The sequence below is a fragment of the Seriola aureovittata genome, chromosome 22, assembly GCF_021018895.1.
Source record: "Seriola aureovittata isolate HTS-2021-v1 ecotype China chromosome 22, ASM2101889v1, whole genome shotgun sequence".
Taxonomy (NCBI): Eukaryota; Metazoa; Chordata; class Actinopteri; order Carangiformes; family Carangidae; genus Seriola; species Seriola aureovittata.
Genome location: NC_079385.1, coordinates 13,651,124 through 13,675,737, shown reverse-complemented (window position 1 = coordinate 13,675,737; position 24,614 = coordinate 13,651,124). Strand labels below are relative to the sequence as shown.

Here is a 24,614-nt window from a genome sequence, read left to right as displayed (position 1 = left end):
TGTGTGTATGTGTGTGTGTGCTTGTGATGCAAAGAGGCTTCAACACGTGGGAGTGGTGAATCTCCAGCTGCTCCCAATTCTCCCTCATGGGTCTCTTCTGGCAAAGGGTGTAGACCGCATGCTAATGTGTACAGCCTCTAAGTTGTGTGTTTGTGTTTTTATCTTGTCAGTATCAGTGTGCCCTCGCTCTGCATCAGTGTGTGTGTGTGTGTGTGTGTGTGTGTGTGTGTGACATCTGCAGGAAATGAGAGCCATCCTCCTATAGCTGATGAAGACAAAGGGACTGACAGACCCTATTGGCCAAATGAAGCCAAAATGTTGGAGAACATCCAAACTCTTAAAACTTTGTGCCCTTTTTCCTAAATGGGTGACAATGATAGATCGCTCTGAACCGACACAGTGTCTTGTAAGTAATCTGGAGCCGAGGGAAAACAAAGAAAAAGGGAAAAGTCATGCTTCAAAGACAAATAGTTAGGTCATATGGCAACAATATAGCACAAACAGTAATGCGCAAACAATCCATGTGCATGGCAGTGTTTAATATATGGAGACTTTGCCTAAACAAGACCCTAAAACCACACAGAACTGCACTAACAACGAATCCTGAATCAATGTGGTTTGAGCTGGGAACCCTACAAGATTTTCCAAAGCAGATTTGTGGGAGACCCCACACGTAACAAGTGTTTTCCCAGTGTTCTCTCAACAAAGCCCACACATTACATGATAAAGTGAACAACATCGACCTGAGCTCTCACTCCAGCTCACATTATCTGGAAAGATTTATACAAGCTGCTTTTCCAGTGTACACAGAGGAAATGCAACAAGACAGATTTGCAAAGCTCTGCGTGAAACTGAGGCGGAGTATAGCTTGTACCATTATGAAGAGCAAACTGGACATGAAGCGCGTTTAGATAAACAGGCACGGTTCATGAAAAATAGACAACATGAATCAGTACAATGGTCTTTCTGAATTGTGCTTCTCCAGCTTGTCTACTGCAGCAAGGAGCAGGTTAAGATTTGGGTCTATCTTCATCAACTATGTTTGAGATTTAATCATGTTTTACACACAAGAAACGTGCAGATTATGTCAAACACATTGAGTCGGGCAAAAAGTATGACAAAACAAAACATTAACTCCATCCTCTATTATTTTGGAATATTACTAAGTGGTGGGTGAGACTGAACTGGCCCCGTTGGGTAGGTTTTATCAAAGCAGCAGGATTATTTCACGCCGATAGGATGAGGACTGTGCCACTGCAAAAGGAAAAGCTTTGTCTCCCTCTAGTGGTTGACTACTCCAATTGACATTGCCCTTACACAGAGAGACTTTAATGTGTTGTGGAAAAGTAGTGCTGACTTTGTATTTCCAGGGAGAAGTTGAGGGATTTCCTATTGATTGAGTGTATCACGAGCATTTCTGGAACCAGCATCCTGAGGCCTTTGGTTGAAAAGCAGCCTAAAGCACCTCTACAAATACTGCACATACTTTCCTGGAAGTGTACAGTACGTCCATTTTGGCACCCATTTATAAATGCCAGATAAAACATTTTTTTGATTCAGTATGGAAAAATGTGAGATTTCGATTTACTGTATATTAATCTATGGAAAGATGTCGTATGCATGAAAAAACTGTATATAGCCTTCTAGGACAAAGCAGTCACTCTGGTCTATATAGATGAACTGACTCAACTCGACATAATGCCCATAATGATCATCATCTCATCAACTGAAGAGCGCCAAACAGCAATCACTGGATCGTAGCTGCCTGTCTAAAACGACACCAAATATTTCTCTTTCATTTACACAATGCAATTTCTTAATGCAACAATATTCATCGTTTATTTATGAGGTTCATATCAATATTTTGAATAGCACAATCAGTAGTTGGAGCACATGCCAGTGTTATATCATTAACTCATCATCAACCATCTACATACATTAACAACCTTCATTGAGATGTCAATCAGGAAAAAAAACAAATCCTACGAGGACCTTCACAAAGAACTGAGTCATGGCAACTGTGACATGTTCTTGAAAGGGATTAAGATTTTCACTTTTTGGTCTAGGACAGAAACATCTACATCCAGAGAGTAAATATTATTATTTTATATTCCACAACAGACAATCCGAGACCTTTCACCTCTACAGTATAGTGGCAACAAGGCTACTCATTGTTCCATATCGTCACCTTCCTAAAATAATGGCCTAAGTCATGTTTTGACAAAAATGTTTTTTTTGCCTAAATCACCCCCTCATGATGCTGGCCACCTCTGGTAAAATCGCCTGAATCCTCAGTTGAGGGGAACATGCAATTCTACCCCCGGTTGTATAATGGCCTATGTCAAAAGTGTGACTCTTTTGTTGAGTTTTTTGTGTTTCCTGAAAAACCTGAAAAAATGACTTAGGCCATTATTTTAAGAGGGTGTCGATATGTAATAGCTTTGGCAAAAGGAATGGAGAGATAGATTGGGCAGTGAAAACAATATAGTCCCTGCTTTCTTTGGCTCATACAAAGGTCAACTTCTTCACTGCAGGGAATGAAACCTCAGTGTGTTCAGGAAAGTGTGGAAATAAATCTTATATTCACAGAGAGTGAAATGTGTTCATGTTAAAATTACCATATGAAATGCATACATTAGCATCACACATCAAGATAAATATCTCCTTTTTATATATCATAAATTCAGAATTTCATAATATGGTATTAGAACGAATGTGCAGCACATGGTAATAATACAGCACTTAGTAGAGTATATGCTCATTGACGGCCACTAGGTGGAGTCAAAAATTCAGGAATCTAGAAACCAAAATGACTTTCAGTTTTTGTTATTGAGCTGTCTGGAAATGTCCTAATGTTCATAGCCATTCACTTAAATATTACCAGTATTGATCAGTTAATCTCAACCATAATACAGTTCAAAGTTTAGTGCTATTGTCAGTAATACAGAAATAACTACAAAAATAAAGCTAGTAAACTATATTTCCTTTGCTGCTGTTTATCACAGTGTATTACCAGCTCTCTTTAAAGATTCCAGGTGCAGAATTAATACATAATCATTTATCAGCAGAATTGTGAAAGAGGCACATTGTGTTTATAAAATATACAACTGTAAGTTACCTATGATCAGTGACACCAGTGTACATGGTGCTCTCACTCAGCTTACTTAAGCACTGGAATGGCCAGAAAACCCTATTATATAATTCTGCATAGTGAAAACATGATAAATCAATTTGCATCATCATTAGTTGAGTAGAATGCAATATGAGTAAGGACTGCCCTTTCTTCAGTCCTGCTCAAACGAAAGCATGCATCTCAGCCAAGGCAATGATGCAACCAGACATGATGCTCCAGGAAGCCTAGATCTCCGTCAGGTATCAGGAATGTATAAGCCTGGATTGAACAACATTATAACTTCAGTCTAATACTGTACAGAGGGAACCAAAGATCAGCCTGGCTGTTCAATGGCACAGTTAGTTTCTGACTGCAATGTAGGTGACCTGAAACATGTCTGAGCATTTGGCGTAGATCACCAGGTCAGAGTTCAAAAATCAGAGGTTGAAGTTAAGTTTCAGTAGGTCATTGCTCCAACTGCCTGTTGAAGGTGGTGTGTTGGGGGCCAGGTCTGCTCAGTAAGGGTCCATCTTGATCCTTCTGTATAAACAGCAGGTGAACACCATCCCACAGATCTGAAAACAGGAAGTGTTAAGTCAGGAGTGCTGCTCAGTCACCATGGAGGACTGCAGGAAGCTTGAATTGATAGAGAGGGGTTAAAGGTGATGGGGTTAGAGACCGCTGGAAAGTATGTAGGTGGTTACTATGGGGATGTCAGGACTCAAGCAGCCATTATTGCAGGAACACGTGTGCACAAGCTTGTCCAAGCAAATTTAAAATAAAGCACTTCAGCTGGGGTCAAAAAGCAGATTAATTCATAAACATTTATCTAAGTATTCCGTTTTAAAACTAAATCCAAATAATCTGTTGACAATACTGTAATACATGAATACTACTGAAATTAGGGATTAGAGTGAATACCTGATTACATCATTATGAAAAATTTGAATTGCAGGACTGTGGAATCAAAAAGGGTTCCAACCATGTAACTCCATACTTCAGTTGGTGCCAATGTAAAAAAGTACATTCTAAAAAATTTAAAGAAAAACTGTTTTTAACACCTCAATGGTATTCCAACATGTGGTCCCATTAAACAAAACTGTAGGGCACTAAAGTAAGCACATGGATGCATGTAAAACCTTACAGAATCTGTGAGACACAATTGACAGAAGCACTAAACTATACGCTACGAAAGAAAAGGTCCAAAAATTAAGGAAGAACAGGAGGAAAAAATATTGACCTAAGCCACTGGGCCTGCTGGGCTTGACGAATATACAGTCAAGTGCCCAGATTCAGTCTTTGAGTCTCTAAAAGCCCTCTGAGAAAGCCTTATCGAGCTAGTCAGCATTCTATATTGACTCATCACAATCTCTCTTCAGGCAACTTTTTTCCCCATTCTCCTCCAGTGATGGATACGTAGGAGCAGAGGAAGACTGACATTTTGGCTCTGAGGATGCTGACATGAGAACAAAAAGTGACAAAAACAGCCTCCCTGCTTTTTGTTTTTTTGAAGCCTAATTTGAGAAGACTGAGGTAACTGATACTTGAGCAATGAAAAAGGATGGAATAATGTAAAGAAATATATTTCATTATGTGGCCAAAAGAAACTCTGGGTAGTCTATTTTTAGATTGCAAATAACTATAGCAACACCACCAATGCTTTAGAAATGTAATGTTAAGTGTGGTGAATAGAGGTAGGCTGCTTAGTAGTGCTGCTACCAAATGACACCAAATATCAGAATAAGACAGAACTGTCTAAAAATTGCATTCCACATCCATCTCAATCTATACACCTAGTTACCACCTTACTAAAAAAATATATTGAAGCCTGATGATAAGAGTTGAATTTAAAGTGAATCTGCCAATAGGAATATATCACAAAACCTTTGTATATTCTGTAAATACATGCGTCACCGTGTTTTTCTTTTCTCGTTGCTAACCACATCATTGACGAGATGCAGTTAAATTTTGATTAATCAAGACATTCTGATGATGTTTGTTGTTGATGTTTGACCTTTCTCAAGTCATTATGTACTTATCAGCCATATCAGCCCATTATCACAACATGCAGAGCAACAATCTGCAATATACAGCCAAAGCCAGGCAAGCTGCATGCTTCACACTCAGCAAAGATCATGAAAGAACATAAATGTTCATTTAGTATACATGTAGCCCACATATTTCACATGGAATACACAGCAGACAGTCACACAAGGACAAACATGCAGTAAGATACCAAATTTCCACAATGCCCTCCAACCTTGTCTCTTCAGTTGATTAAACCACAAAAGCTCTAGAGCTAAATCACAATGTACCGAAGTCCTCTTCCTCTTCTTTATAGAGCATATAGATAAAGCAGGCTGTCATGGCTGCCCCAGCCAGCTACAGTGACAGCATGCATGCACGCACATACACACACGCACACACACACACACACACACACACACACACACACACACACACACACACACACACACACACACACAGACAAAAAGACATACAGTACAACGTACCAAAGACAGGTTAATGTGGTACAAAAAACATAAATGTAAAAGAGATTAAAACTACAACTAGTTTGATTTAACATGGATCTCAACAAATCTACTTTGGTTCAGTGAGTGAAAAAGTTACTAGAGACAGGACAGTATATCAAGATTAAGACAGACTGGTTCAGTTGACAAAGACAAGACATACAGCAACCCTCCAGTACAGAAAGAAAACAAACATGGCGGACTGAAAAATGTTAAATCACACTTAATCAAAGTTGATTTTTTATGCATTTCTCTAGGTATGGTTTATATATTCAGCACCCCCTTTACATGTGTATTATCCCTTCAGGCAATTTGAGGATGAGAAAAAAATATTCATACATTACTGATACAGGTAATGGCAAGCTGTATTCCTTAATTCCCTTGTCAACAATCTTAAGCATCACAGAGATCACGTGAATAGTGATATTTTTATGTTGTTGCAAGCCCTGATTATTACAGCACAGAAATCCCGGCCTTCTGTCAGCAGGACATATGGTTTTATTCTCAATTCCCTTGTCTGCATGGGAAATGGTGGGCATAAAGGGAATATCAGTCTGACAAGAACCAGTGGAAAAAATTGGTCTCAGGTTTCCCTCAAGTTAATTTACAAAGAGGTGGCACAGCTTTAGAGGGCTGTCAGGCAGCACAAAATTGGAAAAAAAAGCACCCCTGTATGCCTCCTTAGGCTGTAAGGCTTAAAAGCCCCTCCACATGAGTCTGGGACAAATCAAATAACAGGAATGAATAAAATTAGATAATGGTGACTGAGAGACTAGGTTGAGATGAAAAGAACTGTCCATTTAGCCGTTGTTGACCTGCGATGGTACATTTTCAAAAAAGGAAAGACAGAAACCCATCTGTCTGGGTTTTGTAAGGTTTCGATCAACAAAGGTAAAGGCACTGTCTCGTTTTTTGATAAAATAATAATTGGGCTTAGATGAAAACAGCAGAATTGTATTCTGCTCCTGCAAACACCGTCTGAACTACATATAGTATCTTACTTACCTGCAGACAGGCTACTCCTATTCCCACAGCACCAATGACCAACAGGTGGTCTGCCAGAAACTGCTCCAGCTTAGTGATGCATCCACCCTGCAGAGTCAAAGGATGACAGTTACAAATCTTAACGGACAATAAACACACCCTTGAGCAATCAAGACATGCTTCAGGGAACATGTGGGTTTAGCAGCTTATTTATCTAAAGTACATTTTCAGACCACTTTACCTATTTTTTTTAATACTATTTTATAAGGGGAAGTGCACAAACATAGTAGATGATACAGATAAACAGTAATGTCTAAAAGTGACAAAAGTAGACATTTTTTCATCTCAGACCTATGATACAAACACTACGTGGTTATAGTCATTATCCACAGCATGTGTAATTCTGAGGGTTCATACTTTTGCACATGATGCAGGTAGTGTACTGTAAGTGATAAGAAGGGGAACTGAAGTGTTTGACACAAGAAGGTGAAAAAACTTCACATGTGAAGCATGGATAAGCACTCAAAATGTTTAGTCCACTGACCTCCACCTTGTAGATGTTAGAGGGGTGGTCTCTCTTGCCGCAGTGAGGGGTGATGGTTTTACAGCAGCTGTCAGGCACAATTCTCTCTTCTGCCTGCTTTGACGAGATGTACACACTCACTATCCAATCATGGGAGTTGTTGCTGCCACAGCACTTGAACTGCAAAATCAGAAAGAAGAGAATGAAGTGTTTGGTTTCATTATAAATAAATAAATCCCTCCCTCCCCTTCTTTTTATCATTTAACTCTAATTAATTCTATAACTCTATTAATCTATTTGGCTCAAATCCCTTCCTTCCTCAAATCAGTATTCTGTAAACATGAGACAATTCCTGCAACTATAGAAAATGATGCTGCCTTCCTTACAGGCACTTACACAAAATTACTGTAGCTCTGGCTATTTCACTAGACATTTCTGGAACAATACTTTGCGCAAACCCCAATAGATAACATAGAGCTACTAGCAATTCCTTCTACTGGGTATAAACATACTTTAAAACTCCTTCAAATATGGTAGCTGCCAAATGAGTCATGGAAAATAAATTTATAACAAAGCCTGGTGATACCTGACAATGCTTGCTGAAGAAAAGTGCATCTTATAATCTTATATAAACTAAACCTCAGAGGCTTTTGCAAACATAGTCCATACATCCTGTTGTAGTCTGTCCACAGCTAATGTGATGTCCTCCTTCCCGGGCTGGGCATAGTTCTCTGTCATAGTCTGGTTGAGATGCTGCTTCAGCTCCTCACTCAGCTGAAAATGAGGAACACAGAGATAGACAGTACAGACTGAAAGTGAGAGACTGTATGTGCATCCGCAAGGGAGTATAATTGAGACCTCACACACACTAACAGCTGCAGACACCACGGACGCATAGTTATTATACTTCTGGAGGAGCGCATGCATAGTTGGTGCCCTTGCAGTAGTGGCCTCAAAGACAGTCTGGGCAGTTACAACAAATTGGGTACACGGACATCTGCGCATTTTCCAATGATAACATTTACATTATGCGGACCCTCGCATACTTGCAAATGGGGAAAGTATAACACAAGCTTGAGAAGGGGGAGGGCGGACATGTAGACAATTATGTAGGAGCAATGACTAAGGTGTGACAGTGCTGAGGTGATAGACAGTGGTGGTGATGATAGACAGGTAGCAACTCCCAGGCCTCTGCAAGTACTGTGATTGAAAAGAAAGAGGAACAACTCACTGCAAAAAATAGACTTTAAATACAGCCTTTGATGAGTGCATATGTTGATGTGCATCCACACACACACACAGGAGAGTGAAAAAGAAACGGAGAGAGGATGAGAGCCCTTATCTTAAAGTGATTCTACCCTGTGCTGAACCCTTTTCCATTATAATAAATCTCTGAGCTTGCCCGCAGATAGCGTGGTGCTCTTTGCAGTCCTAGCTGACTGACAGGCAGATGTTCGTAAGATAACAAGATCCTGAGACCTTTGCGTTAGATAAACTCCAGACACCGAAGCTACCGCTCAGATCAGGTGGTAAACAGTGAAACCTCACAGACACATAAAAGGACAGCAAAAAGTAAAGCTTAAAAATCTACTGTAGATTCTCCATGACTCATCATCACCCATGTCCTATGAGACAGAACAAAGACTTCTGGGAAATATTTCCACATAGGACAAAAAAGAGAAATGAGGCCAGATATTGCACTTAAATCCCAAATGGGTCACATAAGCTAAGACAAGAAACGGTGTTCATAAACATGAATTTTGATGCACACGGCACAACAGGATTAACAAGATTTAAACTGAACTGCTGATATCCTCAGGGTATGTAATGATGACCTGAAGTCTGTGTTCCTGCATTGCTACTGTTTCTGAATTCAGTCACGAAGAAAAAGAAAAATTATCACAGAGAGGCTTTCTGAAAAGTTATTAAGTTAACACTTCCCTGAAGAAGAAAATCTCAAACTGTATCGACATTATAACAGGATCAAAAGTATATAATGATACTTACATTTCTGTAGGGAAATGCTGTTTTCATTTCATTACTTGGTAGGGACATTTAACCAAAGTCAATGCTTAAAGTCACTGATCTTGTACAGGGTCTCCCTTCTCACCATATCAGTTGTTGCCCTGAAAGGTTCAAGCTAAATGCAAGAGGTGGCTAAAGCACCGGACAGTTATTCATACACACACACTCTTGACAGTTAAATATATTCAACATTTTCTTCCATGCAGAGCAGTAGCTGTTTTGCAGAAAGTGCTGCTCTTCATCGTGCACCCAGAGAGTCAACACAATCTGTAACACTCAAACCCAAAAGGCAATTAAAACATTGTTTCAGCCCTCACTGTTACCTGTCTACATCCTTCATTCTGTCTGCTACTGGAAAAGCAACCAGCACAGTAACTACTGAACTTGCATTGGCAATTTGGATCTTCTTAGTAGATCCCCACTTAACTACAAGTAAATGATAAGCAGCGACCACTTACCCTCTGGTAGTATACATAAGCAAGTACTCCAGCCACCAGTTCAATCAAGAAGATGAACAGCAGGCAGAAGAAATACTGCAAAAGAGAGGGAGGACAGAGAGAGAAAGGAAGGGAGTAATTCAATAAATTAGACACAAGACTTCAATTCATCCTACATTTCACACATCAGCACAGTTGTCGCCTGTGCCAACTCATCTGAGGAAGTTGCTCACACTTGTGACGGCTCAATAAAAACTTCTATCAACTGTCATTGTGCTGCATCTGTCACTTCTCACACAGATGACACTGTTGCACAAAAAGAGACAACTTGAAAGCTATTTGACAGACTGTAGCATCAGATTTCTCTCCGGCATTTTTAAGGAGCTCTCCAAGCTGCTTGAAACTAGTTCCATTATGTATCATTAACTTCAAAATCTTTCAAAATTCTTGGCAAAAACTAAATTAAAGTGATTTAAATATTAACCAGCAACACAGCACAATCATTCATTTGTATTCTTCATTAATACAACCAACAATCAACTAAAACTAGAAATCAATACTTCAGCAGTTAAACACTGGTGGTTCCTATTGTAAGCTTCATTGTCAATAATAAGCACTATTGTACGTAGGGAAATACAGAGCATGGTTATGTAAAGTGTGTATGGAACACATCGCCTACACATTTAGAGTGCTCTGACGGACTGTTGCAGAATGAGCAAGATTAAAACTGCAGCTTTCCCGGACTAAAATAAAGCAGGCAGAAACTTTTCATTGTTCAGACAATGGTCCATACACCCTACACATAATGCACACACACAAAACTAATTAGGCCCACCTGTCGCAGAGCAGGACACAACAGTTTGACAGCTGCACCAGCACTGTTTCAATCAAGACCATTACAGCGGGGCAGATGCTACTATATACCCTGCGCGATGCAAGAAACAAAGCGATGGCACACTACTAGTCAAATAAACAGCTGCAGGGGAGAAATCATCTCACTGAATTAATATTGACAACACTTAAGCAAATGTTCTCTTCTGTTTTGCTGTCATCACAGTTATGTCATGCAGAAACACAGCCTGCTCTGTATCTCTTGGTTACAAGATTTCAAAAAACACTCCAGTCACTGTGTATCTGCTGCCCACACAAAATGCTAACTTCACTCCTTCTTCACACACAGAAACACACACACACACACGCACGCATGCACTGGCATCACTCATTAATCTCCCAAAACTAATCTATAAATAGCCCATCAATACTTGGTATTCAACCAAAATGCACCAGACTCCAAATTATCTACAGATCCACTTCTTAACTCCTGCAAGACCCTTTCTCTCTCCTATTGCTCTATCCATCAACAGTAGATAGATAGACCTATAAATAGTCCTGCGGCAGTGAAAGTTCACCTCCAGCCTGCTTCTCTCCCATTGGGACCTGTCTCTGTGAAATAATGAGGACAGTACGGGTCCTGTCATAGAGTCATTTGTCAGCATTCAGTGATAAACCTTAGACCAAGGAGAGCATGGATGATTTCCATGTGATGTTGTTGCATATTTGTTACGTAGTTGAGCAGAGAATGAAATGCAGAAAATGGAGCGGCTGTTTACAGGTGAGTAAGGTGAAAACAAACATGTTGGATAATAGTGACAGGCTCCAGGACCATCTCAGAAAACAAAAAATAAATTTAAATTCTTTGGAAAACATTTTCCTTTTTATATATTAATTATTCTATTAATTCCAAAGTTGCAGTTTGATTGAGGTCCACTGTTGCACCTGTTGTTTCTTAGTACAAAACAGTAGATTCATTTTTTGTCAACAAGCCATTTCATTTATATAATTTTAATAATAATAATTTTCATTATTAGAGATAAATGATAATGAAAATGGATAATATGTCATGGTGTAAATTTCAAGTCATGTCACCAAATAACAGGGTGATATGATAATTGAGTCCTCAGCCTAGATTGCTCTTGACCAAGGCACAGTTGAGTTGATTAAGTTTCCCTCATACACTCACATCTCATAGCTTCTCAGTAAAAATGCATCTTCTGGTCACCGTTCAGTTACAGTGTGACTACTTAGTTTCAGTAAGGGGGTTTTAGAAGTAACTGTTTCCTGCATTTAGGCCTTTTCAGAGAAAACTACACTCCTTTGAATGACAAATCTTAAATTGTTACCCATTTAGCAATAACATTTGTGTGGAAACTAAATTTTTGTAAAGGCATAAAACACTTGAAGATTTTAAATAAGCACTCTTGCACTCTCACCGTGGACAGACAGCTTCTCTGTTCCCGGATGACAGCACAACACCCCAAGAAGCCTGTAACCACCACCAGGCCGCCAGCCAGGATTAGGATGTATGCCGAGACAGCAAAAGTGCTGGACGCCAGCAGACTCAAGTAGTCACTCTTCTCCACTAGTGTCCAGATTCCAACACCCAAAACAGCAGCTCCACCCACCTGGAAGAGAAGTGGAGAAGGAGGGAGGAAGTGGTGGGGTTAGAAAGATATTAGAATATAAGGAAAGAGATACTGTAAAACTGATATGGGTGTAAAGCAAAAGGTTTCAGAGAAGACAACAAGATGAAAAGACATGATAAAAGCCATAATAAAAGCGAAAGTGAAAAGGTATGAATCATAAAACAGGGACAGAGGCAATACAGATGACTCAAACAGAGAAAGGAAATACTGTGAAAACACTGAGTGCCATGTCAATTCAGTCTTGAAGACAGACAAAAGACCAAAAAGTATAGGACTTTACAGGCCAGGAAGTGACAACTAGGAAGAGAGTTCAACCCTATTAGATGAGTCACAGATATGAAAAAGCAACAACATGAGAAGACAGTGAAAAGGAGTGAAAAACGAGCGCAGAAAGAAAAGAGAGGCAATAGAAAAGAGAGAAACAGAGAGAAGCAGCCAGGCATAAAGAATAACAGTCATAGGAGCAGTGGGACTCCAGAGGTCGAGCCATGGCATAATGACCACTTCCTGACAAACAATCCTGGATAACAAACCCAGGGTGGCGTCCAAATCTGTTCCTCTCATCTCATCAGGTTCACAGTCAGGCGGATAGGAAATGCCTCAGAGAGTCTGCCCCCTTCATCCTCCCACCCCTTTCCATCAAAAGCAAGATCCTCTTATTCACAACAACATGTCCAACCAGGGAGGCACCAATGGATATATATATTGGGTCTTGTGGGAGATGACTTTTCCCAAACTATAGCACATTCAGGACTTTCCTTTTATGTTTAACTAGTAAGATGACTAAGTCCAACTGAATTATAATAAACTGATAATAAAATGGCTGGGGACCTTTTTTGTGACATGTTAGCTTACATAAATATGATGTACATAGCAGAATTGGTAGTTGAAGAAAAATTTTAGGTAAAAAAATAAGTAGCTATAGTTAGTTATATTAGTTATCCTGCAGGCCGATGAGGAGAGGGACACAATATATTTCCTCAAGAGATGAGGTTTAAGGTGATGACAGAGCATTAACCCAAGCCTGAAGATAAAGCTTGATCCTTTTTCTCTCTTTAACCTCTCCCACATACAGATTTGTCTCTCTGCTCACAGTCTTCTCTTTAACTCTGCCTCAGACTTTGAAAATGTTTCAAAGTGACCCCAGACACTCTGCACAGTAGCTGTAAGTGCGTACCATTTTAGCAGCAAACTGCAGTATCGTAAAGTGCAGTGCCAGAGAGCAGGTTTGATACACTGTTCCCCATTGTACACTGACAAGCCCTAAATAATCTATGACTCACTTTGGGCCAAGTCCATAGCTCAGCCTTTTCAGAGTCAGAACTCTCCTTAATCCTCTCCCTGTTTCTGCATGGCTCCATCTCTCTAATGTATCTCTGCCTGCAGTTTTAAAGGAGCATTAAAGCGTTTTTTCCCTGCGTCTTTAAGTACAAAATTATCATTTCCATTCACTAACCAGCTCTAATTAAGCTTGCTGTATTTATCTCTATGTTAAAAATAGAGATAAGTACAGTAAGTACACCTCTCAATGCATCTCAATACACAGGCTGTCAAGAGAGGTTGTTTAATATTGTTTGAGCAGCAGATTGCAAGTAAGTATGCAACTGCATATATGACAACATGAAATTATTGTAAGGGTTTTTCCTGTAGGGTTTTTGAGAGTGCAAGTTGCTTAGAAAGATGATTTCCTACTTGCTGGTACTTACCCAGAAGAGAAAGTTGAAAACAAAGAGCAGGTACTTTAGACACACCGTCAACCAGTCCTCCTGTTCATCTTTATAAACAGCTGACATCTTCCTTCCTCCAGTTCACTTCTGTAAGTACAGATTTGTTTTCCTCAATACAAAAAGAGATTATGGGAAATATACATTTTGCAGCAATATATGGGGATTCAAGCTTAAAACGCTGTTGCAATTAAAAAATTAGATTTTGTTAATTCAAAATACTGCTCAGTAAAAATCACAAAAAATATTGCTTCAGATGTAACAGAATTTGATGCCGCAAGACTGTAGATGAATGACAAGCATCACACTTCTCTGGCTGACCTCATGTTTCCCCTCAATAGCAAAATGTCATGACACTAGCAACACAAAACGGTAAATACATTGCAAATGGAACTGTGGATCTCATACAAAATTTATAAACCAGCTGGTTACAAAGTAATCTATCAATTTAAAAGAGTGTGTGAAAAACAAATAACTACTTTGTACTGCTTATCTGACCACAAATGAAAAGTCAATATATAGTTGAAATCTTTTCCTTCAGAATGTCCTCAAGTTTTGCCTCTGCAACCCCACATACCATCGTCTTTATCCGAGGGAAAGGAAAATTAAAATTAAATGGAATAAAAGATTTGCAGCAGGTAACTGCAGCTGTCCAAAATTAGTCAGGCAAAATAAAGTTTTTCATGTCAAGGCTCAGCTTATTGTGACTTTTGACAGCTCTACATAAAATGTTTACCAAAGTGATACAGCTGCTTATCAAATGTCAAAATAAAAGCAACATCCCAAAAGTCATTTTTGAGCATTTATGGTTTGCATCCTTAACCTAGTCAAATAAGCTACAAATTATAAGACTGCTCAAGTATTCTTCATATTTAACTCCTATCTGCACACAACTCCGATCTGATCACACACTACTGTCTGGTAGCATTCTCAAAAGGCATTTGGGTATGACTGAGAAAACCTCAATCATCATCAATTAAAAGTTAATGTTATATTTCTCTTACTACACTGCAACTTCAAACTTTTAATTTACACTACTTTATAATTGAATCTCCTTCTGCTATACTTGTATTATCAAGGTGTCCACCGGGGTTCATCTTACTAGTTGTTCATTGATGCAGCATCCAAGTTTTGACTGTTATCTCCTCGTTGTATCAACAAACCACATCTTTAAATAATTCATACCCCTGAACAGACCATAAACCTCTGAGCCTTAATTGATCTTGCAGTTTCTGTTCTGTAAATTAAAGGCCATGGGGTGAGAGGCACTTAGTCCCATAACATTGATCTACAGTGTCCTTCAGTGGATAGCACCACAGGAAATGATGCCGCTACTGTGGCCGAGGATTCATATACATGTCTGTAACAGTAAGAATGGATAGTATTTTTCTGAGTAAAGGGTTGGATTAATCATTTGCTTGGGAAGAAAGATTTCAGATTAACCAACCACACCTTAAAAATGGTAGTGGGTTTGCTACACTTAACTCTAGTGTCTTCTTTTCATACACTGAATTTTGGTTTTATTTGCCCAAGATTTTAGATGCTTTCCCTGCCTTCTCCCAGGTACAATGGAAGTTGTTGTATCTCTCCATTAAGTATCCAGAAGATCCACAGGTACACTGTTTCTTCAAGAAAAAGTAGTTCACATTTTACTGTTCAGAGCATTATGTGGATTATCCAGGGGCCCTGTTGATTTTTGAGTGAGCACCCAAGGGAAACTGCATTGTGCCTGGGTGGAAAGCAGAAACCTCAGACACTTTTAAGACCTTGGCACATAAAAATAAGCTATCTAGACAGGACTAGTTATTTGATTGTTGTAATTTGGGTAAACCATCCCTATAAAGTTATTGTAATAACTACTCCATGCTAGGACCTCAAACCATGCAGATTATCAGTCCTACAGCATTTCGACCAGAGAAAACATTGTAGAAGAATTTAAATAAAAAATTGCAGTGTTGCACAGGACTTGACACTAATACATTGTTGGGGTGAATATATGACAGTTACAGGGAAGTTCCTGCCCTGGCCTCACCTGATTAAAACATCTGTGACAGTACTCAACGCAATTTAAAATATTAATGCGCCAAACAAAATTCACTACTAGCTAACGTTCTGCCACTTAGAAAGCAAACAAGACTTTTAACGAGCTCTCACACTGGCCGGAAATGTCCTGCTGTTTTATAATTAACTGTTTAAATGTAGTCGTTTTAACACTTAATAGCCTAGTTAGTGATTTACAGCACCTAAGCTAGTAGTTTATTATTCGTAACAAGGCCTCCCACGCTTGTTAAATGACCGTTGCCCGTCCGGATGCGTTGACTGGTAACGTTAATTACATACTAACGTGGTTTCTTCTAAGAATGATATGACCTGCCTCGGAAATGTTGGACTTTGACCAATGCAGGTGTCCTTCAGCGTCACAAGAAACGCATACATCAAGGGAAAATGTGTCCCTTACGGTTCTAGACAAACTTTCTTGCCCCCTTATGCAGGACGGGGTGTACGCTCGAGCATCCTGAAAAAAACATCCCTCCACCTGCGACGTTGATGAGCAGGACAAAGTTTAACCGTATTATCTCATTGTTACATCGATAAACTAACATTTTCGTCTTGTAACCGAGAACATACTCACCAGACCAACGTTTCGTGAGGATGAATAACCTCGTTTTGTTGCTATTCCCGTCAAAGTGCTGAGAGCAGGGCACTGCAGTAAGGAGCGTTTGGTCCAGTCAAGCTTGTTGCTTTCAGGGTGTCCGACAGCACGTTTCTGCGGATGCTGCCTTTGAGTGCAGCCCGTATTTTCGATGTTATTGAACACTCAAATAACAACCTAACAGAAAGGAATCAAGTCATAGAACGCAAGCAGTATTTTGTGCTTCAAATATAACTATCTATATATTTTTTCTTATTAGATGTATTTGCCAAGGAGTAAGTAGGCTGCAAATTAATCTCATTCAAAAAGATTAGATGTTCCAGATTTAGCTACTATCTATTTTCAGTCTGCAATCTCCAGACATATAGATAGATAGAAACACCACAAAATACAATTAATACAAATACAAGTTACAATATATTATTAACTAAAAAAGTACAATGAGTTCCATTTTAATCATTCATCCAACCCATATCCAAATAAACATTTCTAACGGTCCTTGAAGGCAGCACCAGTGTGAACTTGAGGAAAGAGTCACAATAGGGAGTGACAGAGAAGGAACTGGAGCTGCTACCTTGCTCCACCACCACAGGCTGAATACCACCCTGCTATTGACAGCACAACCTTGGTTACAATGTAACCACATACCCCCTGAAGAATTTCAGGCTGAGGTGTACATGAATAAACAGAGATAAAAGACAGAGGGGAAAAGAGCACAGGCTGCAGTGAACAAAGGCTCAAACTTACTGTATAGCCTTTTTTTTTGCAAGGCCAGTTTGTACATAAACTAATGTCTATTTATAAATGTACTAGAGCCCTTATCATTGACTTGGATACATCTCATTATGAATTCCAGTCAAGCCAGTAAGACTAACAATTAATTTTGAAATTGCTCTTCATTATGTAAAGTAGACTACAAAATGACTGAGCAGAGCATGTATGTGACCCCAGAGGGAAAGATGGTAATTTGGTATTTCAGCAGTGAGCTGATGAACATTGATTTGATTGTCTAGACTTGTTTTGTTTTTGTTTTTTTATGCAAGACGCATTTACTCATCAAGGAAATGCTACCATACACAAAACCCACAAACTTTATACAAGAAATGCGTAAAAGATTATATTAGATTAGATAAAAGTCAATGGGAAATAAGATCACCAAACTTTAATAAAATATAAATGTAGTTCTTGGGGTATCTGTGTATAACCATATCCATGACATAAAAGCCATTAATATCTTCTAAATAAAGTAAGGGAAAGGCCTGGTCCTTGTCTCTCTGATGTTTCACCACCCTGCCCAATGTGACATTTTTTCATCACAGCAAGACGTCCTCTTTGACCAATACAGATTCTTCATTATGTATTTGCCTATTTTTCCACTGCAGTAATTCAATAAGCTTGCAAGCCATTAGGAATAGATGATGGCTGCAGGGGGAGGAACGCTGCAGTGGTCACCTGCACTGACGACAGTCAGTCTACCAAAACAACATTACTTAGCAGAGGATGTCATCCATCAGGTCAAGTTTTCTCCGAATAAACTTCATCCAACCAGAACGTATATAAAAAAAAAAAAATTAAAAAAAAAAAACTACAGTAAATTATCATTAAATGGCTAGGAATTTGGAGCATGACTGTTTTCCATTTTCTCATATTTGTATAGGTGACACATGATGGAGTAAAACATATGTGGTTTCCCCTAAAGCCAGTTAATTTACCCATCCAGTCTCTCTGTGCACAGTTTCATTCTGCTAGTTACTATATTGCCTACCATGCTTTGTACCCTGCTAAGCCCTCTAATGCTTTCTCTCACAAGAGGGTAGGAATAGGGCATGACTGAGCATGCATGTCAAACACAAACGGTTAAGGAGAAAGCAAATATGGTGTGCAGGGGTGTATAACAAGCGTGACTGTATCAGTGACAAAGTGAAAAGAGGTCGGTGTGTAAAAATAGTGATTAAAAACAACAGAAGGACTTTAAGACCTCCACACTTGCTAATGCAGAGTTATGTATATTTGCCAAGTTTTAACATGTTTGTGAAACTGTGCTCAGATAAGTTTAGTGAATTTAATGATAAATAGAGAAAATTAAAATAATGATCAGATTTTTTTTTTAATTAGCCTAAATGACGAATCAGACTAAATTACACAGGGAAATAATACTATTTTGTTTCCATAGTAAAATCAGTAGTTTTGTACAGACCACAGGTTCAGCTCCTAGTAAAATAGCAACTGAACAAAGTGCCACTCAGCTCCTGCTTGTTGTGCCTGACCTCTTGTGGTCAGACTCACCTGGTAGCCACATGAGAGAATGGCCTCTTCAACGCCTCAACAGCTCAGTGCTAGTTTGACTAAGTAAAGCAGAGATGACAACACAGTAGCACAATTCAGGTGGATAACAGGTATAACATCTGAAAAGAGATAACAGGCTGCAAGAATCTTATCAAATTCTATATTTGGCAAGTGGAGTCTGACTTTTCTGAGCTAAGAATTGAACGGGTGTGTGCACCAGACACTAACTATGCCTTCACAGACCACATCTCAGCCCTGCTTTTTAGCACTTTGGGCCAGACAGAAATATCCCAACATCTGTGGACTGTCATGAAATTTTGTACACACATTCGTTTTTCCCAGAGAAGAAATCTTAATGCCTGTAAGGATGCTGTAACTTTTCCTCTAACACCACGATGAGGTTCACGTTTGTTGTTTTGAATGAAAAATCTCATCAACAGTTAGATGCATTGCCATGAAACTTGCTAGAGGCATTTCTGTCTCTCTCAGGATGAGTTGTAATAATTTTATGATCCCTTACTTTTCATCTTGCACCATCACTAGGTGAAAATTTTATCCATCCAATACTTGGGTTTATCTCCAAATACCTGAAAAACTATACAACATAACTCATCATCATCACCTGTCGACCTAATTTGTGTTCGGTGCTGATTAGCGTTTGTTAGCATGCTAACACGGTAAATGACGATAGTGTATGTGGTAAACATATCTGCTAATATAAGCATTAACATTGTCAGTGTGAACATGTTAGCATGCTAATGTTTGCATTTAGCATCACTTGCTGTGCTATGAACAGTTCCAGTCAGAGCTGGCTGCTAGATACTTTTTTGTCAAATTTCTTCTTTCATCTCATGAAATAACATGAAAGTTGAGAGAAAATATTCATTCATATTCATTATAAAAAAAATCAATATACAGTATCAAGACTAAATATACAGTATCAAGACTAATTGTAGGATATGTATCAATTAGTTGTAGGCTAAAATAGTAATTGTGGATGATTTTGGCAAGAATAAAACATAAATGTGTATCTTTAATTTTACAAATACCAACACTCTTGCTAGATATGGGACCACATTATCATTCAATCAAAGGAAAAGACATTATGAAATAAATAATCATATGAATACATTATTCTTGTGAAAATTTTGAAGAAATCATTACAACTCAACTTCTTGTGAAATGGTATTTCATCATTCATTTTCATAGTAACTAAATTTTATTGGATATTTATTCTAAAAGGTATTTTTTCAAAAGTCTTAGGAAATAAAACAGAACTCCAATAATTATGAAAATGTGGTGGAGCAAATATAATCTCATAATAATGAGTTGAGTTTTACGGAAGCCGAGGACGGCCATGCCCCTTTTTTATTTTTGCACTGTTTTTTTCTTTTTTTGCACTGTTTTCTCGTTATAACGACTTATTATTTCGTTATCTCGATATAACAAAGATCGTTATCTCGTGATAACAAATTAATTATTTCGTTATCTCGATATAACGAAGGCCAGGTGTGATGATTGTGTGCTGGATCGGACCATCCTCAAAAGGGGCATGGCCGTTCTCGGATTCCGTAGCGTACACATAACATCCGGTTAAATAAATGTAACGTTAACGTTACCTTAGCTGGAGCAGCCGGTGGCAGCTCGTGCGCTGAAATGAGGATGCCCCGGTCCAGTCCAGCACACAATCATCACACCTGACCTTCGTTATATCGAGATAACGAAATAATTCATTGGTTATTTCGAGAAAACGATCTTTGTTATATCGAGATAACGAAATAATAAGTCGTTATAACGAGAAAATAGTGCCAAAAAAAGAAAAAAAAACAGTGCAAAAATAAAAAAGGGGCATGGCCGTTTTCGGCTTCCGTTGAGTTTTGATAATTTCTCAAATAATTCCATAAAGTATTGTTTTATTTATAAATTTTACAAGATTATTTTTTTGTATCATATTGAGCACATTGGGGGCGCCACAGTGAATGGAATCGAAAGAGTTAACTTTACCAGGAAGTGTATAATAAAGGAACGGTAGGGGCGGGGCTCTTAGCGACGTCGACGTGCTTAAACGAAACTGAATGTGGTAACTCTCGAACAATTTGTTTGTCCGTTTTAAGCATCCACTTTTAAAACGTGCAACTTTACAGGTAAATTCAATTCTTCCTGTTTCTTGCTACACGTGTTAAAGTAAAGTAAAAATATAACACATTATCCAGCCCATTGAGTTTAATTATATGAGTCGTTAAAATTGTATTTCGGCTTGGTTCTTGTCCAGATATGGCGGCTGCCAGCAATCTGTTGTCAGAGGAGAGGTTCCTGTGTTCTATCTGTCTGGATGTGTTTACTGAGCCAGTCTCAACGCCGTGTGGACACAACTTTTGCCGTGCATGTATCCACAAGTACTGGGACAACAGTGACACTTACCTGTGTCCATTGTGCAAAAGGACATTTTCCACAAGACCTAAACTCCAAGTCAACACTATGGTGTCCGAGTTAGCAGGTGAGTTTAAGAAGTTAGTTCAAGTCAAAGCCTCATCTCCAGACCCACAACTTGCAGTAGACGTTCTTTGTGATATCTGCTCTGAGATAAAGGAGAAAGCCGTGAAATCTTGCCTGATGTGCCTTACTTCTTTCTGTGAAACGCACCTTGAGCCACATCAGAGAGTTGCTGGTCTCAAGAGCCACATATTGTTAGACCCAGTGAGGAATCTTGATGATAAGATGTGCAAGACGCACAACAAGATAACAGAACTGTACTGTAGGGATGACCAGGCCTGTATTTGTGTCTTGTGTCTCAGAACCGATCACAAGAGTCACTATGTTGTCCCACTCGAGGAAGAATATGAAACGGTGATGACAAAAAAAGATGAGGCAATGGCAAATATCCAAAAGCTGATCCAATCCCGGTCTGAGAAGATAGCTGAGATTGAAAACTCACTGAATGCCTGCCAGATAGAAACTGACAAGGAGAAAGAAGCCAGCATGCAGGTGTTCACTGACTTGATACGCTCCATTCAAAGAAGCCATGCCGAGCTTGTTGAGGTGATTGAGGAGAGGCACAGAGCAACGAAGCAAAAAGGTGAAGCTTTTCTCAAAGAACTGAGGATGGAAATGACTGAGCTCAAAAGCAGAAGTAGCCAGCTGGAGCTGCTGTCACAGTCGGAGGATCACCATCATTTTCTCCAGAGCTTCCCAACCCTGAGCTCACCTTTAAACAAGGACTGCACCAACATTGGACTTCAGTATTACCTGTCTTTTGAGGCAGTGAGAGGAGCTGTGGCTCTGCTGAAACAAAGAGTTGATGAAATCATGGAAAAGCTTCCTGAGATCAAAATGAAAAGAATGAGAGAACATGCAGTGGACGTGACTCTTGACCCTGACACAGCTCATTGCTCACTTGTCATAAGTCAAGATGGAAAACAGGTCGCAGATGAAGACACCGAACTGGAACTTCCCGACAATCCAAAGAGATTTAAAAAGTTTCCAGAGGTTTTGGCAAAGGAGGGATTCACAACTGGGAAGTTTTACTTTGAGGTGCAGGTGAAAGGAAAGACTTTGTGGATTGTTGGAGTGGTCAAGGAGTCTGTTGATAGAACAGGAGACGCAAAGCTGTCAGTTAAAGATGGTTTTTTGACCTTTGGGTTGAATGAGGGCAAATATACAGCATCTCAAAACACTGCTACAATCACACTGAAAGAAAAGCTTCAGAAGGTGGGCATCTTTGTGGACTATAATGAGGGAGTGGTTTCTTTCTATGATGTAGATTCTAAATCACATGTGTATTCTTTCACTGGCTGCCATTTCACAGAGAAACTTTATCCATACTTTTTCCCTGGGAATAATGACAGTGGAAACTCTGCCCCTCTCATTATAACACCTGTACCTCAACCATACTAGTTTTGTTCTTTTTGGTCCTCCTTTAGGGTTCACATGGAAATTAAAATTGGTCTCCATTACTACACTCAAAATCTTTCCTTAAAGTATTAACAGCAACTGCCAAATGTTACATGACATTGGCCTCTTTAATATGGAAAAATATTGTCTAATATATGCATGGATATTCAAAAGAAATGATATTACATCATCAGTTCTGTTAAGTTAGATGTGAAGTAATGATACTAGTGTTGTACAATAGTATTGTGTCTTCCTGTTAAATTACAATGGATAAGGTTATCAAAGTCATAAGGTAATGTAGCTTTAATTTGTCAAGGTATTTTGTTGCTTGTGTGTTGTTTAATTATATGCACATTTTAATTGTTGAAATATTTACTTGTAATTCACAGTGGTGTGGAATGAAGAGCAGTTGTGCATTTGACAAGTGGGGCTGAATAAACTACACATCCAGATTGATTTTGTTGTGTAATTCCTACCTAGAAGCTTGGTCACAATATTAACCTTGTGGCATCTGAAAACCTCTTGAATATAAAATGTGGTTATAATTCATGAAAATGCAACAGTATGAGATGTAGGACAATTTAAAGGCAGTCCAGTACCGCCATAGAAAAACGAGTCTTGGCTCCTAGCAGTTTTTAACTATTTAGATTTACAAAGATTTACAACGTAATTCAACAGAATTGTTTCTCACATCTTTGTCATGGTATCAGCATTGTCAGTCAATAGTAGTCTGCCCACTTCTTTTACTCCCGACTCCTGCCTATGTGCTTCTGCCCCCACACTGATTTCTCTGTGTGTGTGTGTGTGTGTGTGTGTGTGTGTGTGTGTGTGTGTGTGTGTGTGTGTGTGTGTGTGTGCGCGCACTCATGAGTGGATGCACACATTATCCTTGAGTGTGATGCGTGGGCCGATGTTCTTAAGCACCACTGATGGAGCTCATCCATAACTGACTAAAACCTGGTGTTTCATTGTGTTTTGTCTTTCATTAATGGAACACAAGCCCATATTTTTTTTTTCTTTAGTGACAAATATCTTGTTTGATCAAAGTAGGTTACTACCAAATAATTTGATATAGTATGAAATGAGTGATTGAGTCAGTAATGAAAGAGATGCAGACATCAACAGTACACTCAGTAAACACTAAAGTATGGTAATCAGACATCCTGAAGTAGGAGATATTTTAACATACAGTTTTTTCCAAGACGAAGGCAATGGAAAAATGCAGTGCGAATATAAATGCATTATATTGTGAATTTAAACTGAATTAATAACATACATCTGAATATTTTTTTGGAAAATATGTTCCTCAATTAGATGAGAACATTCCAACAAAAATCTTCCATTGTGTATTACGTTTGAGACGTACCTTTTTCCATTAGTGATATCACTCTCTCTTCTGTCTCCAACTACCAAATAGATGAGGGTCAGCTGTGTTAGCTGATGGGAAATGGAAATGGAAATAGAATGGTTTCAGGGTTCCTCCATGTTGTTGATGTCAAATTTGAGTGAATGTGCTCTGCATGCTGCTCTCATGCAAGCATGTTGTACTTGCAGTCGCACCACAATCAGTGATGACACAGTAGGTGTGTTGCCTTAAACAGCCAATGAAGCCTGTTGTGACTTCACTAACTGGGATGATTTAAGACGGCAACATGCTTGAAACAAGTTTTTTTTTTTGATGATAGGTAAAAGTGCAAATTATGAAGGATATATGGCCCCTGTGAGTGTTATTATATTACTTTATTGTTTCATTAATAGGTGAATGGTATCTTAATGTTGTAGCTGGTGGAAGAGGAGCTATCACTACACCATATGCTGTTGGGTAGTTTAGGACAAAACAAAGCATCCAATCTTAAAAGTAATTAGTAAATAAAGCTGTTACATAAATGCAGTGAAGTAAAAAGTGCAATATTGCAGTTGAAATGTAGAATAGTGGAAGTATAAGTAGCCAAATGTGTAAATACT

At 38.9% G+C, this 24,614-nt stretch overlaps 2 protein-coding genes across 3 annotated transcripts; one reads left to right on the top strand and one right to left on the bottom strand.

The window, feature by feature from the left end:
• Positions 1 to 518: 518 nt before the first annotated feature.
• On the bottom strand, positions 519 to 16,608 carry tspan11 (tetraspanin 11). 2 transcript variants are annotated; one of them, XM_056367273.1, is made up of 9 exons: positions 16,452 to 16,608; positions 13,802 to 13,909; positions 11,883 to 12,074; positions 9,634 to 9,708; positions 7,820 to 7,924; positions 7,172 to 7,330; positions 6,649 to 6,735; positions 5,373 to 5,494; positions 519 to 3,687 (listed from the first exon to the last, which is right to left on the bottom strand). In XM_056367273.1, exons 2-8 carry the CDS (start codon positions 13,886 to 13,888, stop codon positions 5,417 to 5,419), a joined length of 783 nt encoding a protein of 260 aa, XP_056223248.1. In that variant the 5' UTR covers positions 13,889 to 13,909; positions 16,452 to 16,608; the 3' UTR covers positions 519 to 3,687; positions 5,373 to 5,416. The 2 variants fall into 2 exon arrangements, with proteins under 2 accessions (XP_056223248.1, XP_056223249.1); XM_056367274.1 differs by lacking the exon at positions 5,373 to 5,494.
• Positions 16,609 to 20,546: 3,938 nt separating this feature from the next.
• Positions 20,547 to 23,105, top strand: LOC130163249 (E3 ubiquitin-protein ligase TRIM39-like). The gene is made up of 2 exons (XM_056367269.1): positions 20,547 to 20,902; positions 21,031 to 23,105. The coding sequence occupies exon 2, from the start codon at positions 21,033 to 21,035 to the stop codon at positions 22,650 to 22,652; it is 1,620 nt and encodes a 539-aa protein (XP_056223244.1). The 5' UTR covers positions 20,547 to 20,902; positions 21,031 to 21,032; the 3' UTR covers positions 22,653 to 23,105.
• Positions 23,106 to 24,614: the final 1,509 nt, after the last annotated feature.

Bases quoted from the DNA above. Each gene is read 5' to 3' on its own strand.
- tspan11 (XM_056367273.1), bottom strand. From the start codon at position 13,888: ATGTCAGCTGTTTATAAAGATGAACAGGAGGACTGGTTGACGGTGTGT. The intron at 7,925-9,633 runs GTAAGTGGTCGC...CCTCATTTTCAG, and splicing joins CTTATGTATACTACCAGAGG to CTGAGTGAGGAGCTGAAGCA. The intron at 5,495-6,648 runs GTAAGTAAGATA...CTGTCACTGTAG, and splicing joins TAGGAGTAGCCTGTCTGCAG to CTGGCTGGGGCAGCCATGAC.
- LOC130163249 (XM_056367269.1), top strand. From the start codon at position 21,033: ATGGCGGCTGCCAGCAATCTGTTGTCAGAGGAGAGGTTCCTGTGTTCT.